General features: G+C 43.4%; 1 protein-coding gene across 2 annotated transcripts in view; it reads right to left on the reverse strand.

Annotated features, from left to right (window-relative positions):
- Positions 1 to 3249: 3249 nt before the first annotated feature.
- Positions 3250 to 19242, reverse strand: part of LOC113525245 (thyrotropin-releasing hormone-degrading ectoenzyme-like) — a 55389-nt gene continuing 39396 nt past the window's right edge. Inside the window, exons 12-20 of one of the 2 annotated variants that reach the window (XM_053241849.1) lie at positions 17263 to 17396; positions 16950 to 17005; positions 11664 to 11811; positions 10224 to 10321; positions 9934 to 10041; positions 5476 to 5643; positions 4607 to 4747; positions 4439 to 4520; positions 3253 to 3925 (exon numbers count right to left, since the gene is read on the reverse strand). In XM_053241849.1, the coding sequence (XP_053097824.1) occupies positions 3779 to 3925; positions 4439 to 4520; positions 4607 to 4747; positions 5476 to 5643; positions 9934 to 10041; positions 10224 to 10321; positions 11664 to 11811; positions 16950 to 17005; positions 17263 to 17396 (1082 nt within the window). In that variant the 3' untranslated portion in view covers positions 3253 to 3778. Of the gene's footprint in view, positions 3926 to 4438; positions 4521 to 4606; positions 4748 to 5475; positions 5644 to 9933; positions 10042 to 10223; positions 10322 to 11663; positions 11812 to 16949; positions 17006 to 17262; positions 17397 to 19242 lie in introns of both variants that reach the window. The other variant, XM_053241850.1, reaches the window with a different exon arrangement.

Here is a 19242-nt window from a genome sequence, read left to right on the forward strand (position 1 = left end):
AAACACTGTTCCTGTTCTCACTTCCGGTATAGCAGCTATAATCAGTCGTTCCCTCACCAGCCTCTCTTTCTTCTCTCTCTTGAAGTTCATAAGACAAAAAAAACCCAGCAGCTTGTCACATTATCCAGAAATCGCAAAGAAGCGTAAACTCCTCTGCCTTGAAGATGTCAGACAACGTCAAGTTACAGACTGTTACAAAGCACTGACACTGGAGACTCCTTCCAGAAATGTTAAATAAACATCTCCTTACAGAAAACTTCACCATATTAACAATTGCACACATTTTTTTTTTAATCTGTTTATGTGCATCCGTCCTACAGGTCCCTTTGAGTGAGCTGTTGCTATAGAAACAATAACGTAAAAGAACTAGCACATTAATATAAACCTGCTGTTATGGAAAATGAATCAACACCTTCTGACCAATCAGAATCCAGAACTCTGGAACAGCGCTGTGGTATAAACCTCATTAACAGACTGACTGACCGAAGCCGCTATGCTAATTAGACGCATCATTCTCTGAAGGATGATGTGCTCTGACACCATGGTTATTTAAAACAATGTGACTCTTTGCTAATTGCTGAAATGATTCAGATGGAGTGTGTAATCAGACGCATCCTTCTACTCGAACCCGGGCGGCTCTTTGCGAACAAACCTCATTTCTACACATTTATTCTTCCACTAATGTTTCTGTGGAGGAATACTGAGGATCTGTGTCAGATTTATGTTCGAGTTTCACACCATGTTCGGTTCAAAACACAAGCCAAATTTAGCCACAGGAGCTAATTTACGTTCCTCTATAGGACTGAAGCGGGTCGAGCAGCGTAACGGTGCACCCGCTATGCTAAATTAGCTCATAACTCCACAAAGCATTAACCTCCACTCTGAGGCAAATCACAAGACAAGTGTGTGTGTGTGAAGGAAACTCACAAGTAGACTTTTCCCACGTGAATCCCAAATGTTTCTAATCTGCTAGCACGTTTCACCCAGAGCTAATTTAGCCGCTAAACTAATGAGCAGCAGAATGTCTTTGCTATTTGGATTTCCTGTGTCGTAATTCACACACTTACATGAAGTTTCTAAATCCGTCCAAATCTGAACAGGCTTTTATTCAGACAGAGGTTATACCTGAAGCTTCTCTGAGATTTTCCGAGATCGCTGTTAGAGATTAGCACGATGCTGCCTGATAACAAATGACTTCTTCCTTCTCTGTGTTGGAATCTGTGGGTCTGACTGCAAGAGTCAAAGGTTACGTTCACAATCCCAAGTGACACAAAATCCGATTTTTTATTGATGTGTCTGAGATAAAGCAAATATTATTAATTATAAAAATGAATTATTTCCTGAACACTGGATTGATCATATTGCCATTTTATAAAAGCAATCAGAGCTTCTTCCTTAATGTGACACATCAGGTCTGACTTTCTTTCAGGACTTTGTGGACACAAAAATCCAATGTTTTCATATGTGGTCCTAGATCGGACACTTATTCCTGTGGCTTTTTCCCAGTGCACTTTAATGTGCACGTCATGGTCATGAATCGATTCCAGCAAACCTGGAAGGAACCTACAGAATGGCCTCAGTACAATTGTATTACGTTGTAGAGAAAACCAGTTTAGAAAACTCCGTTACAGGCCGTAGCGCTTGTTTGTGTTTACTTTTTGTGCTTATCTTTTTATTGACATGCCCCCAACACCTCTTCACTCCAGCCACATAGCAGTGTGTTCAGAGATACAAAACACAGCTGAAATCAGAAAACACCCAGCGCAGCCAGATAATTCTCCTGCAAGAAATGTAATGAAACTAGCATAAACATAGATATGATGGAATATTTTATTACTGGTGAAGGGGATGAAGTAGGCTGTGCTATTAACCATGCTGCTCCTGAACAGGTCTGTAAACGCTGGATCTGTATAAAGCTTCGGACTGTCCGAATCACCTGCTTTACATAGACATTATAGAGAGATTTTTATTCCTTAGAGCACCAGGTAAGGAAATACTTTGGACGAACCACCTTCATAGAAATGTCCAGTGTTAGCGATGGAGGGATGTGGCATAAAAAAGAGGTTCATGTAAGCAAAAACAAGCACTATGGAGCGTAATACAGTTTTCTAAATGGCTTTTCTCAGCCACATAATACCCTCGTGCTGAGGCCATGGTGAAACCATTATTCTTTTATCACGTTCTACATATTTTCCAGGTTGTTTGTACAAGTAAAAAATAAAATAAAAAAAAAAAACGGTTATTGCACCTTTAATTAAACATAGGGTTTAGTGAAAGCACTAGTTAAGTATTAATATATGAGTTATTTGTGGAAGTTCCACTGTCTGGGTAAGACTGGAGCTTTTTCACCCTGAGATATTTTCTCATAAAGCACATCAGCACAGGAGGAAATATTGTAAATAAATAAAATATGAGTGGCCACGGCGGAGGAAAAAAATCTATTTCAATTCATGATTCCACACAGAGCTGTAGAGAGCGACGCAGGATGCAGACGCAGGCTTTCGGCTTTCACGCAGATAGAAAAGAGCACTTCCATTTCCGAGTGTGAGGATTATAGCGTGGCCGATCCTGAGCTGCTTTCACTCGCTGGTTCCTTCAGACGTGCTGATGAAAGAGAAAATCCGCGAGGTTTACGGAGCAGAAAATGGTTTCTTCAGGGTGCACACCACCAACGCACGCTTTTTTACACAGCTTCAGCTGCAGCCCGTTTGTAACTTCAGTGAAAAAGAAGAGGTCAACTGTTTACGCGGAGGATATGGATTTGTCATCCATCATCTGGTTCAGCATAAAGACGACATGCTGACTGAGCAAGCACACGTCACACTGCGCTTATTTAATCATTTATATTTCCCCGTCATTTCTAAATCTGTTTGTCACGAGCTGCGGGGAAATCGATAAAGTAATGAAGTATGGAAGGAATAAAACTGCGTGTGGTGCTGGTAGAGGAAAATAATCAACGACAGGGTGGGGTGACGAAGTGGAGTTACTGTTAAGCCCTCAGATGCTGATTATTTTCCTACAACAGAACATCCATAAGTGTTTTATTCCTCTTCCACCACAGCAATCTGACAATGATTAAACCTTATTTATATATTAAAAAAATAAGAAATGGCTAGTCCACTGTAAATGTCATGTCTGGGTGGTGTAGCTCATGTGTGTGTGTGTGTGTGTGTGTGTGAGTGTGTGTGTGTGGGTTGTTACATAACCAGATCAACTCCAAAAACTACAACACGACGGTTACTTTGTTACAGACTGTAGATTTATTATAAAAATAAGATTCTTATTCTCCACACACACACACACACACACACACACACACACAGACACACACTCAATTACACATACAAACACAAAATCACACCCACATGCACATACACAAATGCATACAAGCTTACACACACACTCAGACACACATGGACACATGCATTCACGCACATGCACACACAGACAAACCTACACGCACACACAAACATGCACACACACACTCAATTTGAAGTTTTTAATCTCAGTGTCACTCTAGATAAAGCACTTCATGCACCATTGATCAGTGAGTCCACTTGCAGTCTCACACACACACACACACACACACACACACTCATGTCCACTTCCTCTTGGTCCTGCTGGTTCCTGTTCGGGGAGGAAACAGAAGGCTCCATGTTTCCAGGTGATCAGGGTGTAAAATCACGTCTGCTCTCGTCCTCTTCTCTCGTCTCCTGGTTAATGGGCTATAAACGTGTGACGGAGGCTCCACGCTAACACATCAGCAGCAGCTGGATCTTTAGCCGTCGCTGGATTTCCTCAGCCACTGGAAGAAGCTCTCTCTGTAAAGCTCGTGCCATTTCACGTTGGCCTGGACGACCTCCAGCGCTCGGGAGAACGCAGACGCAGAACCTCCAGCAGCGCTCGTCTGGATGAAGTCCTTCAGCTGAGGACAGAAAAAAGGAGGAAGGAAGCGTCTCAGCTAATTTTAACAACATCCTGAAACTGGGGTCAGGAGATAAAATACGTTACGTCCTTAAACCAGCTTCATTTCTCCTGATAATCACTTCATTAATTACTGACAAAACCATTAAAGCATGGTGAGAGTGAAGAACGAGACGTGAATGTGAACGTGGCCTCGGCCTCCGCACTGTATCGGGTGTGTGTGTGTGTGTGTGTATAATTGTTTTAGCATTAGTGCTTTAATTGCAAAGCCTTTTCCGTCTTCCATTAGTGCTGAAAGTGTAAAAGGCTGTAAAGTCTCGGCTCACACGTCTCTGTCTCTTTAAGAAAACGTGTGAAAGGTGAAGTGAGATCGCACCTCTGTGGAAAACCGCAGCAGATTTCTGCCTCATGGTGAACTAAAGGCTGGAGAGGTAGCTGTTAGTACAACTGTGATACAAGTTGTGTGTGTGTGTGTGTGTGTGTGTGTGTGTGTGTGTGTTAGCTTCATCCTCACCTCATCGAGTTCTCTCTGTGTGTTGAGGAACTCCGTCACTCCGCTGATTAATTTGGAGTTTAGAAATAAAGCCTCGCCGAACCTGCACAGGAGGAGAGTCAGTCACAATAAAGCTCACACACACACACACACACACACACACACACACACACACACACACACACACACCTGGAGTTCAGCTCGTCCCACTTCTCCCTGAAATATCTCCAGGCTAGATGGCGTGCGTGTGGGTTGCGGCCGACGTGGATGATGACGTCGATCACGTCTTGATCCGGCACCAGGTCCGAGTTTAGAGACGCGTTCAGCAGTCTGTAAAAAACAAGCAGGTGATTTTACAGTCGCTAGAATACGGGATTTTGTTCACACGTTAGCTCTGATGGAACGTGTGTGACAATTCAGGAGCGAATAAACACCTACACACACACACACACACACAGGCTCGATGCTAACAGCACTAACACTGTTCAAATATGTCTTTTTTTACTGCCTTCTCCTTCATGTGACACGTTCTAGCTGGAGCTGCTAACACCGTGTGATAACACACTGTGACACAGACACACTAGTCTTTTTTAATTAACACGTACATGTAGTTAATAGATTTCTTCCTGTTTTCCTTCCAGCTGTGTGACACTCAGAACAACACACCATCACAGTGCAGCTGCTTCTGCATCTTTCCTCCATTTATTAGCTTTAAGCCTTATGCTAATCGCTAACGCGGTTTTCACTTCTCAGTCAACTCTGCTGTGTTGAGACGTGTGATCGCGTGAGATTATTATTTTTACACACCTATAAAATATTTCTCATTCATTTCCACATGTAGATTTATTTTCAGTGAAAGAGCACACGTTACAGTCTGAAGACTATAAAAGACCGCTTGTTAATATTCCGTGGTGCTTCTTGCTAATCCTGAGCTGAGTTTTTTTATTAAAAATCTATTTCTGCGTGAAATCAGATCCTCGTATCTGTTCCTCTGGAGCGAAGCAGGACCTCAGGAAAACTGGAACGTCATGATGAGATGTGAGAAGAGAAATAAGAACCTGTGGAGCAGGAAGGTGTTGTCGCTGCAGGTCAGGGCCTCCAGCAGGACCTTCTTCTCCGAGACGGCGGTGGAGGAGTGAAACTTCATCCACATGAACTCCCACACGTCCTCGTCCATCAGAGACACGCCCGTGCAGTACACCACGTCACGTATGTTGGGGGGAATCCTGCGGGGGGGCGGGGCTTAGGTTACTACATCAATACGACATGATGCTTTCACGATGATTTCACGATGATTTCGTTCTAATACGTTATCGTTTCTATAGTAGCAGCTCATTTACAGAGACTCACAACACTGAGTTAATACACTGTTGTATTTTAGCTGTTAGCATGCAAGTAAAAAAAACCAATCAGATCGCAAGCTGGGGGACAAGCGAGTAAAACAAAATGGAGGATGGTGTCAAAAACTTAGACTTGTTAGTTAGACAATAGATTTAAAGCTTTATTTAATCTCAGTTACTGATAATAATAAATCTAATCCAGAGACCAAGCTAGGCTAGTTAGTTAGCTGATACTAGCTAGGACCGGTAATAGTGTTGCTATGGTTACAGTGTGCCAAGCACAATCTCATTCAATAGTCGTGTCTCATCCTCCTGAGCCTCGTCTCCTCGACTCGCCTCAATTTCAGGGGAAAATTGAAACATTTTTCATCGCATCTCTAAAATGGCGAGTCGTGATGTTCAGCTGTTCAGCTGCTGCCTTTTAGCACATTTCAGCTCTTTACTTTACACAGAAGAGAGAAGCTCATTGTGGAGTTTCCGTCAGACACACGGTTATGGACAGAGAGAATCTGGGAGACTGCGGCTGTAATCACTCTGGAAACAAACATGAAGAACAACATGGTCGCGTCTGCAGCTCTGACGGGAGAAAAAGTAAACACACTATCGTTTGTGCTCCTGCAGGAAATCCAGCTTTTATCATCGCACATTACTGCAGAAGAACCTCGATGAGTTTCAGCCTCAACGTAAAAAAATCCTTCACTGAGAGCTAAGATGAAAATCACTGAGGGAGGAAGTGAAGGAGAGAATGAAGGAGGAAGAGAAGGAGAGAATGAGGGAGGAACAAAAGGACAGAATGAGGGAGGAAGAGAAGGAAAGGATGAGGGAGGAACAAAAGGACAGAATGAGGGAGGAAAAGGAGAGAATGAGGGAGCAAGAGAAGGAGAGGATGAAGGAGGAAGAGAAGGAGAGGATGAGGGAGGAACAAAACAAGAGAATGAGCGAGGAAGTGAAGGACAGGATGAGGGAGGAAGATAAGGAGAGAATGAGGGACGAAGAGAAGGAGAGAATATGGGAGAAAGAGAAGGAGAGGATGATGGAGGATGAAAAGGAGAGAATGAGGGAGGAAGAGAAAGAAGAAGCAAATGATGAAGTGGAGGAGAAAATAAGGAGGAGAATGGTGGAGGAAAAGGAGGAGAGGATGCAGGACAGAGAGAAGGAAAAGAAGGAGGAAGAGAAAGAAGAAGGAAAGAATGAAGTGAAACAGAATAAGGTGGAGAATGGTGGAGGAAGAGAAGGAGAAGATGAGGGAGGAAGAGAAGGAGAAGATGAGGGAGGAAGTGAAGGAGAGAATGAGGGAGGAAGAGAAGGAGAGAATGAGGGAGGAAGAGAAGGAGAGGATGGGGGGGAACAAAAGGAGAGAATGAGGGAGAAAGCGAAGGAGGAATTTAAAGAATTGAATGTTTTACACAAACATTCACATTCACTGTGCTTACAAAGCTGCACCCCGCCCCCACCTCGGCTGCTCAGACCACATCTCTGTTATGATAATCCCAGCATAAAGACCACTTCGGAAATGTGCCAGACTGGTTGTGAAACAGTCTGAGGGAGCCAGCTCAGCACTTCCGGACTGCTTTGAACACACAGACTGGAATATCTCCCAATATAACTCCCACTGACCAAGTAATTCGTCTGTCTGCAGTAGACACCAGGAAGACTCTGCCCTGAGTTAACCCATGGAAAGCTGCAGGACCTGACAACATACCTTGCCGAGGGCTCAGGGAATGTGCTGATCAGCTTGTAGATGTCCTCACAGACATCTTCAGCATTTCCCTGATACAAGCATTTGCCCCAGTGTGCTTCAAGACGACCACCTGTGTCCTGCCTGAATGGCTACCTGCTGGTTGCACTCATACCTATCATTATGAAGTGCTTTGTGCGGCTAGTCATGAAACAGATAAAAGCAGTCTTCCCACCACAATAGATCTACTAGATCCAACTGCTCAACAGAGGATGCCATATCTGCTACCAACAACCTATCTCTGACCCATCCAGACAAAAAGGGCAACTATGTAAAGATGCTGTTCATAGACTTAAATTCTGCATTCAACACAGTCATTCCTCAGAAACTGATAACAAAGCTGAGCCTGCTGGGTCTGCAACTGGATTCTGGACTTTTTGACTGGGAGACCCCAGTCCTTCAGGATCAGAAACTCCACCTCCTGTTTACTCTGCTGACTCATGAATGTTCTGCAAAGTACAGTTCAAATCACATCATCAAATTTGCAGATGACACTACAGTTGTGGGCCTGATCAGCAACAATGAGTCAGTGTACAGAGTGGAGGTGAACCAGCTCACAGAATGGTGTAGAGACAACAATCTATCACTTAATGTTGATAACACTAAAGAGATGATTGTTGACTTCAGGAGAACTCAGGTAGACCACTGCACATCAACAGAACAACTGTGGAGAGAGTCAAAAGCTCCAAGCACATGACAGAGGACCTCTCCTGGACTCTTAACACCACCTGCCTAGCCAAGAAGGCCCAGCAGTGCCTCCACTTCCTACAGAGGCTGAAGAGAGCCAAACTCCCATCTCTCATCCTCACTACCTTCTACAGAGGGATGATAGAGAGCGTCCTGACCAGCTGTCTTACCATGTGGTGCGGGAACTGCACAGCCTCCGACCACAAGGCCCTCTAGCAAATTGCAAGAACAGCTGAAAAGATCATCAGAGTCTCTCTACCCACCATTGACACCTCGTACAACAACGGTTGTATCCGCAAAGTCACCAGTAACGAGGATGACCCCTCTCATCCCTCTGATGGACTCTTCACACTCCTGCCATCTGGCAGAAGGTACAGGAGCATCCGTGCCACCACCAGCAGACTCTGCAACAGTTTCTTCCCTGAGGCAGTCAGATAACTCACCACCCTGCTGTCTCCCAGTGCTCACCTGGGCTAGTCAAACATCTAACCCAGTATGACTCAAAAACATTGCACACCTGCACTTCACAAAGCTGCATCAGACACTTTTATTATGAAATTCGTTTCTGCTGCCAATATTTCTGCTATACTTATACAAATAGTTTGCAGTTTACAGACCATATTCTGTGTATTTATTGCCCTGTGTTTTTATTGTCCTGTGCATCTATTGTTCTGTTCTGTGTATTTATTGTCCTGCACTTGTCTCACGCTGTTGTGTATTGCACTATATGTAGTCTTGCCTACTGTTCTGTGTTGCACCATGGACCTGGAGATACAACATTTCATTCCAGTGTATACAAGCTATATAGAAGAACGGCAATAAAAACCCACTTGATTTGACTTGAAGAAGTGAAGGAGGGAATAAGGAATAAAATGAGGGAGGAAGTGAAGGAGAAGGTGAGGGAGGAAGTTAAGGAAGAAGTGAAGGAGAGAATGAGGAAGAGAATGAGGGAGATAATGAAGGAAGAAATTCAGGAAAGAATGACTGAGGAAGTGAAGGAGGAAGTGAAAGAGGGAATTGGAGGAAGATTCAGTGATGGAATTTATGGGAATTTATGGATTTTAGCTGCAGCTCTTTATTAAATCCTGAATCAGTGCTTTTTATTTTATTTTCTGCTGCAGAAGGACGCAGGAGGACACGCCGTGGTGGAGGACAAACATGGATGACTGCAACAGCAGCTCACGACTTTACACAGAGACGCGCTAATGAAAAAACTCAGCAGTGACGTGTTCAGTGATAAATTGTAGATTTTATCAGGAGTTCAACACGGAGCTCATTTCTAACAGAGTCTCATGTGTCTCTAACACAATCCCTTAAGATCTGTTTTCCTCATTACAGTTTGTGTGTGCGTGTGTGTGTAAAACACTGTGTGTTTATGAGGATGTTCAGGGAAAAAGCTATTAGATGAACAAACAGGTGTTGCCATGGAGACGTGGCAGACAGCAGGGACAGAGTGAGAGTGTGTGTGTTTAGTGTGTGTGATTCCTGAGTGAGATTCATTGATCAGATCTCAAACTTTAAACACACACACCATCGACATGAAGCATCAGTCCCAGTGCAGCTGCTTTAATGCTAAAACACACACTCTCTCTCCTCTCTCTGTCTCTACACACACACACACACACACAATAATATGCCACATCACAGGTTTTGTGGTAATCAGTGAAATTATACTTAACTGATGGTGAGGTTTAAGAGCTATTGTGTGTGTGTGTGTGTGTGTGTGTGTGTGTGTGTGTGTGTGTCTGTACCTGTTCTTGTTGCTGGAGATCCACTCGGAGACGAGTGACATGGCCTGCCGGTGACAGTGTTTATTCCCAAAACTACAGGCCAACATGATCACCTCCCTCTGGAGCTCACTGAAGGAGGAAATAAAGGAGGAAGTGAAGGAGGAAGAGAAGGAGGAAATAAAGGAGGAAGAGAAGGAGGAAATAATGGAGGTGATAAGTTGAAGGAGAAATAGAAGCAATGGTGGAAAAGAGATGCAAAACTGTCTCATTTTTAACAGTGATGTCACACACACACACGCACACACACTCACTTGGTATGATAGGTGGCCTGCTTGAAGGAGTCGCCTGCTTTCACCCTTGGCCAGTCCAGCTTATGATACTTCAGTTCCACCTGCTTCAACACATAACTCTGATTACAGAGCACACAACACACACACAAACACACACACACACACACACACACACACACACATACATTAATCAGCAGCAAGGACAAACGAAGCTGTTTGTTATCAAATGCACAAATTATATTTTGTGTGTGTGTATGTGTGTGTGTCACAACATTACCTGCTGTGACACACACACATACACACACACAAATTATATTTTGTGTGTATGTGTGTGTGTGTGTGTGTCGCAGCAGGTAATGTTATGGCTAATTTAGCGCCACTCATCTCCTTCATGCTCTTTCACTGAGACGAGGGAACAATTAAAATTATATTACAATTAGATCCTGATATGAGGCAATTCAACTGGAATAAACACACACACACACACACACACACACACACACAAACACACACAGATGGAGCTTCACCTACACTAAAGAGGCTGATCTCAGATCAGTATAAAGGTTCAGAGGGATGGATGGAGCTTCACCTACACTAAAGAGGCTGATCTCAGATCAGTATAAAGGTTCAGAGGGACTGATGGAGCTTCACCTACACTAAAGAGGCTGATCTCAGATCAGTATAAAGGTTCAGAGGGACTGATGGAGCTTCACCTACACTAAAGAGGCTGATCTCAGATCAGTATAAAGGTTCAGAGGGACTGATGGAGCTTCACCTACACTAAAGAGGCTGATCTCAGATCAGTATAAAGGTTCAGAGGGACGGATGGAGCTTCACCTACACTAAAGAGGCTGATCTCAGATCAGTATAAAGGTTCAGAGGGACGGATGGAGCTTCACCTACACTAAAGAGGCTGATCTCAGATCAGTATAAAGGTTCAGAGGGACGGATGGAGCTTCACCTACACTAAAGAGGCTGATCTCAGATCAGTATAAAGGTTCAGAGGGATGGATGGAGCTTCACCTACACTAAAGAGGCTGATCTCAGATCAGTATAAAGGTTCAGAGGGACTGATGGAGCTTCACCTACACTAAAGAGGCTGATCTCAGATCAGTATAAAGGTTCAGAGGGACGGATGGAGCTTCACCTACACTAAAGAGGCTGATCTCAGATCAGTATAAAGGTTCAGAGGGACTGATGGAGCTTCACTTACACTAAAGAGGCTGATCTCAGATCAGTATAAAGGTTCAGAGGGACGGATGGAGCTTCACCTACACTAAAGAGGCTGATCTCAGATCAGTATAAAGGTTCAGAGGGACGGATGGAGCTTCACCTACACTAAAGAGGCTGATCTCAGATCAGTATAAAGGTTCAGAGGGACGGATGGAGCTTCACCTACACTAAAGAGGCTGATCTCAGATCAGTATAAAGGTTCAGAGGGATGGATGGAGCTTCACCTACACTAAAGAGGCTGTAGTCCTCAGTACGGTCCAGCAGTTTGTCCAGCTGGTACAGCGCTCTGCTCGCAGCATGCCAGGGCAGGAAGTCATCCTCCTTGGACAGATAACAGATGATCTGCAGTGGGAGGTTCTGAGGGAGATAGCCGGCTCTGCACAGAGACAGAGAGAAGGTTTAAAGAAGATTAACAGTAATGGAACGACCCTTCATATAGCTACGATGTAAATACACGGCTATAAAAAACATGAACACGACTGCACTGACTGTGACACGTCTCTCTCCCTTCAACGATAAAAGAACAAAATGGTTGCTGTTTTGTCCTGACAGGATCATTTCATGCTCGGCTTCTTTGCTGACAGACATATGACTGTTTGAACGTTCACAAAAAGAGCTTGTGTTTTGTCAGTATTTACGCCATAACACTCTTTAATGGAGGTTTATAGTCGTGTATGAAGCTTTAAAGGAGAATCACAGTGACAGAAAGCAGCTTCTCATGTGAGACTGCCATCGTGTTCACTCTGCATAAATCTATAAAACATCAGAGGATCAGAGAATGAAAGGTGCAGCACTAAAGGTAAAGCTCAAACCCCATTGAGTGTCACTAAGAGCAGCAGATCAAACCTGAGGGAATGTTTCACTGCCTCTTTGAGCTTGATACAATCCAGACACAGCATTTGGACACTTGGATCAGTCACTATGTCTCTTCCATCCATCTGAGCTCCAGCTCTCCACAGCCTCAGGCTTTTCAGAGACTCTGAACTCCCACTGAGGAGGAAGCAGGAGGTCGTGTAGCACACCGCAGGCGGAAAAGCTTCAGACTTTCTCACTGGAGCAGCAGGAGTTTGTTCAGCTGATTAGCAACAGGGCTACATTACCATGATGTACAGTCGAGTCCAAAAGTCTGAGTCCACCAGCAACTTCACATCATCTTCAGTTTAGCTAGATAAGTGTCTCCTTATCACACCTCCACACAGTTAGCTAACACACCTCCACCTGCTCACTCCAGCTAGCTGGCTAGTAACATCTCCACTAGGTTAGAAGTCGTATTAGCATCATTCCTTTATTGATAGAGACAGGAAGATTCTTTCACCTGTGCTGATACCATTTCATAACCCACTACGTCTGAGTCACAGTTTATCTGTGAGGAGAATAAAGTTCACAAAGCTCAGAGATAATCACTTCCTACAGCACACAGATGTAAACTGTCAGTTATTTTCTACATTCTGGCTCAATTATAATTCTGGGCAAATAAACCATCACTATCTAATTAAGTGGATATTGATTAAAATCACACAATCCAACAAAAACCCATAAGCACTCATACACACTCCAACTGTTCTAATAAAAAAATCAACACAATACGCCAAATACTCAGATTAATGACTCATAAAAGTTTCTGTTTTTATGTTGTGTGAGGAAGTCAGTCCACTCTGCAATCTCCACATGGTCCGTAAACATGACGGTGCCTTTAGAATACGAATAAACTACACGGCTCAGATAATCACAGTAATTATATTCTCAGAGATTCAGTTTTGTTCTTTAATGAGTGAATATTTTTTATTAATTACTGAACATAATGAAGAAGAATAAACCGTTTTTTCTCTCTGAGTTAATCATCTATGAAAAACCTGCATCATCACAAAACAAAGTGGAGTCATGCAGAATGATTTTTGAGTTTAGTTTTTGAATAAAAGTACAATAAAGTGTGTGTTTTTATAACTTAATGATAAATGAGATTAGAGGTGCAGTAGTTCTGGGAGAGAGAGAGAGAGAGAGAGAGAGAGAAAGAGTGTGTGTGTGTCTGAGCTTCAAAGACGTCAAATAAATCCTGCTGTTGTTGAACATTAATTACCCAGAATCCCTCAATACACCATAAACTTGAAAGGCAGATGATAAAACCATTACTTTAAAGCCGTATTGTATTAAAGAAGAAGTGAATGTTCTCCTGTATAAAGTGTTTAATGTTTTCTCATGTTCACTACTTAGTAAAGTTCTGTCCCGTTCACTCAGCGGATCCGTTTAGAGGGATTTATTCTCCAAACTCGTCTGTTCAGTCTTCACTTATTTCTTTATAATAACAGTGAAGGATGAGCAGGGACAGAAGTGTGATTTGGTCAGCGGGGACAGGATCAGGGTGGACGTGACAAAGACATTCAGCTCCTGATTACTGGAGACACGATGTTCTGCACATTGCAGTGACTTCAGCTCTAACAAACACGACTGAACTCATCAGCTCATTTACGAGGCATTGAGCTGAGTCACGTGTGTTAGAGACGGGAAAATGAAAATGTTTCAGGTCTCAGAGGAGTAAAAAAAATCATTGAAATGCAGAAACATATTAAACTTTAACAGGATTTTGTGCAGCTTTCAGCACAAGGAGGCACAATCTCTGACCCTGAGCTGGATTTCTAATGTTTCTATCTGTTCGTCCAATCATTTCTGAATTATTTACCTTTCCTACCTGGTGAGACCAACGTGAGGAAGTGTGTATACGTGTGTGAGTTTGCGTGTGTGTAACGCATTAAAAATCATTTGAACTGAGCTCCTGACTTCCTGAATAAAGAATCATTAACTCCTGAATTGCCTTGTAATTATTTCCTCATTAAAGATTTGCAGAGTTTGAAGACGTTCATTAAGTCGTGTCATCAGAGTGAGCGTAAATGACAAAAGAATCCTCGTTGTTCACTAAAGCGAATCTAATAAACTCCTCAAACCTGTTTCTGTTAAACACACACACACACATGCACCCGTGAAGATAAACTCATCACAGAAATGTTAAAATCTGATCTAAAACACACAACAAAGCCGAACTGACAGCAAGTGTTCTCCTCCTCACTGAAGCATAAAATTAATTAAATGAAATTGTGTTAAACGTCGTTACTGAAGTGGGAGGAAATTTCCCCGGAGCTGCAGAAGTATTTAATCAGGTGCTCACGCTCGAGGGGCTTCTACTGTGATTCATACCTGCAACTTTTCATTATCACATTTAATTTACACAAAAGTACATGAGTGTGTGATGAACAACAACAACAACAACAACGGGCTTGTCTGAATATTCACACTCACACACACATCATGTCAAGTCCATAACCAGCATTAAACATGAGGAGAGGTGCAGCTGAGAGCTTTAATAACACACACTGGTAATATTCCCTCCAAACACAGCAAAGAGACGGATTAATCTTCTTCTGCAACGGAATAAACCAGCAAAACAAGCCGAGAGATCCGAACAACAACCTCCTACAACCTCACGCTTAAAGGTTTATTCTCAGCTTTTATTCTTTTGCCTTATAAGAGTATAAATAAATAAAATGAGGAGGGAATGAAATGGAGGCTTTGTTCTGAAGGAGAGGAGTTCCTCAGGGTTCAGTGCTCAGCTCTGTGTGATTGGAATCTATCCAGGGTTCGCTGTTCTTCTCTATTCAGTCGATTGAATGATTAAAGTCGGGGAGGAGCTGTGGCCTGGTGTCTGTTTTACACAACACCACCACTGTGTGTGTGTGTGTGTGTGCACATGTTAAACTGCTATCTGTCCCAGCATGACACACACAGCGGTGTACGAGGCTCTCCATTTCTGAATGATTTACGCTGGAGCTGAGCTGCAGAGTGGTGAAGAAAAACACATCTGGCCACATCTGGCTTCTGCCGTTTGTTTGTTGGCAGGAAGTGGAAAAGCGCTGGCGAAATGGGAAAAATGTCGTCAGTAAACATGATGGTGCCTTTAGCATACGAATAAACTACACAACTTACTTAACAGCAGGAATGTTTTCACAGATTCAGTTTTCTTCTTCAACTCCACAGGAGACATCACTTCTGTCCCTCTGATACAGTTCCTCAACCTCAGCCTCAGCCTCGTTACCTCTTTCAAACACACTCACACACCTTAGTGTTCGTCTTTCACTTCCTTTATATGAACTGCTTCCTCATGTCCTGTACTCGTTAGGTAGGAAGGAGGAAGGTGGAGGTGTGAAAGAGAGGACAGTTGCTGCTCCTGAAGGGATTAATGATGCTCTGGAGAATTAAAGTCTATGAGCAGTGAGGTTTAGAGAAGGTGTGGTTCGGGGCGGGAGGGTCACAGCGGTGTGTTTCAATCTCTAATTATACGTTTTCTGGTCATTAAATAAACTCACGTTAGTAGAATAAATAGGCTGAGAGACTGAAATTTACATTTACAAAACACCCCTGTAGAGAGGGAAATGGTTCAGTCCAGCGCATAAACACTGTTTGAGCAGGATTCGTTTGGATCAGAGGAGGTTTGTTTTATTGATGTAATTTCAACAGGATCATTATTATTATTATTATTCTTGTTATTATTATTATTATTATTATTATTATTGAGGAAGCTCTGTGTGTTTGGAGAATTACAGACGATAATTTCCTTCAGAATTATGACTTTTTCAGACAGGATTAAATTCACAGTAATTCCCAGATAAAACTAATCCAGCGTGAATAAGGCTACTACATGGCTAATTTGGTTAAAGGAGGAACTCTAATGCTGTTTTGCTTTTCCTACACAAAAATCATTCAAAAAATAAATAGAGAGAAGAAGACAGAGAGACACAGAGAGAGAGAAAGAGAGAGAGAGAGAGAGAGAGAGAGAGAGAGTCGAAAGTGAAAAAAATCAGATCACTTTAGCTTGCTAATGATTTAAGAATTATTTCAGGAAAGTATATTAGCATTAGCAAAACTTCATACAGTTTTCTATTATTCCATCACTCCATTTCTCCACCACTCGTTCCTCTCCTTCACTCTATCAATCCATCACTGTCGCTCTTCATCCATCCATCACTCTTCCCTCTCCAACACTCCATAACTCTTCCCTCTCTATCACACCATCCCTTCATCACACATCCATCTCCATCATGCCATCACTGCATCACTCATCCCTCTCCTCTCTCCAGCACTTGCCCCTCTCCATCCCTCCATCACTCGTTCCTTAATATCTCTCTTTGTCACAGACAGTCAGCTGGTGGGCGGAGCTAAAGACTGAACTATGCAGGATGCTCTCACTGAAATAGAGAGATCAAGAGACCAGAACAGAGTAAAGCATCCCTGCACTCCTCCATTCGTCTCTTTCTCTCTGTTTCTCTTTTTCTCTTTCAGCACCGTGTGGAGCTGCAGCTTGGCCCCGGGCCTCGTTTCCACATGAGCGTCAGTGTGTGTTTTTCTTCACTCCTCCCCTCAGGCTGGAGGCTCGGGGGAAGGAGCAGAGCAGCGTCCATCAGTCCTGAAGCTGCTTTCCACTCACTGAGACTGCACAGAGTGTGAGAAGGTCCTCACTAAACCCACCTGGCCAGGCTGAAGACGTCGTCCACCAGACCAGCACGATTCCCCACAGAGATGATCTGCAGTGTCACACACACACACACACACACACACACACACACAGGTTCATCAGTAAGAGAGGGTCGTACAGGACACAGGACAGGCAGGACAGGAGGAATGAATGGAGGAAGAATGAAACGGAGAGAGAGAGAAGCAGATAGAGATGAGACAGGAGGTTTATGAGAAGTGAAAGTGAGCAGTGAGGGTGAAGGAGAGCAGCAGCTGGATTTACACACAAATGAGGAAGAGAAGGAGAGGGAAAAGAGGAGCTGCGTACTGTGGGGTTGAGCATCAGCTGCTGGATCAGGAGTCTCCAGTTGTGGAGGTCGTAGTTCACCCTGAAGTAGCCCGTCTGATTGATGTTGCCTAGCAACCACGTCTCCTCGCCTATACGTCCCACTCGGTGCGTCTCTATAAATAAAAGAGGAGAAAGAGTAAGAGAATGTTTAGTTTCAATCGCTCCATCATTACATCACTCCATTACTACATCACTCCATCACTCATTCCTCTACATCACTCCATCACTCATTCCTCTACATCACTCCATCACTCATTCCTCGACATGACTCATTCCTCTACATCACTCCATCACTCATTCCTCGACATCACTCCATCACTCATTCCTCTACATCACTCCATCACTCATTCCTCAACATCACTCCATCACTCATTCCTCGACATCACTCCATCACTCATTCCTCTACATCACTCCATCACTCATTCCTCTACATCACTCCATCACTCAGTCCTCGACATCACTCCATCACTCATTCCTCTACATCACTCCATCACTCATTCCTCGACATGACTCATTCCTCTACATCACTCCATCACTCATTCCTCTACATCACTCCATCACTCATTCCTCTACATCACTCCATCACTCAGTCCTCGACATCACTCCATCACTCATTCCTCTACATCACTCCATCACTCATTCCTCTACATCACTCCATCACTCAGTCCTCGACATCACTCCATCACTCATTCCTCAACATCATTCATTCCTCTACATCACTCCATCACTCATTCCTCGACATCACTCCATCACTCGTTCCTCTACATCACTCCATCACTCATTCCTCTACATCACTCCATCACTCGTTCCTCTACATCACTCCATCACTCATTCCTCGACATCACTCCATCACTCATTCCTCTACATCATTCATTCCTCTACATCACTCCATCACTCATTCCTCGACATCACTCCATCACTCGTTCCTCTACATCACTCCATCACTCATTCCTCGACATCACTCCATCACTCGTTCCTCTACATCACTCCATCACTCATTCCTCTTAATCACTCCATCACTCAGTCCTCTACATCATTCCATCGCTCATTCTTCTACATCACTCCATCATTCATTCTTCTACATCACTCCATCACTCATTCCTCTACATCATTCCATCGCTCATTCTTCTACATCACTCCATCACTCATTCTTCTACATCACTCCATCACTCATTCCTCTACATCATTCCTTGACATCACTCCATCACTCATTCTTCTACATCACTCCATCACTCATTCCTCTACATCATTCCTCGACATCACTCCATCACTCGTTCTTCTACATCACTCCATCACTCATTCCTCTTCATCACTCCATCACTCATTTCTCTACATCACTCCATCACTCATTCCTCTACATCACTCCATCACTCGTTCCTCTACATCACTCCATCACTCATTCCTCTTCATCACTCCATCACTCATTTCTCTACATCACTCCATCACTCATTCCTCTACATCACTCCATCACTCATTCCTCTACATCACTCCATCACTCAGTCCTCGACATCCCTCCATCACTCATTCCTCTACATGACTCATTCCTCTACATCACTCCATCACTCATTCCTCTCCATCATTCCATCGCTCCATTACTTGTTCCTCTCCATCACTTCATCACTTTACAAATAAACAAGGAGAAGTACTCCTTTTACACTCCTCTATTCCATCACTCTCATGACATCACTTGTTCCTCTATATCACTCCATTCTTCTCATCACTACGTCACTCCAATACTCTATAAATAAACAAGGAGAAGGAGCGATGAGAGAATGTTTAGATTCATTCCATCACTGCATCATTCATCCCTCTTCATTCCTCCATCACTCATCCATCATTCATTATTCCATCACTCTATAAAGAAGGAACAAGGAGAGAATGTTTAGATTCAATCAGTTCATCACTAAACTCCATCACCTCGAGGAGCGACAGATGAAACGTCCTGTAACTGAACTGACT

This window comes from Pangasianodon hypophthalmus, chromosome 18 (genome assembly GCF_027358585.1).
Source record: "Pangasianodon hypophthalmus isolate fPanHyp1 chromosome 18, fPanHyp1.pri, whole genome shotgun sequence".
Lineage (NCBI taxonomy): Eukaryota > Metazoa > Chordata > Actinopteri > Siluriformes > Pangasiidae > Pangasianodon > Pangasianodon hypophthalmus.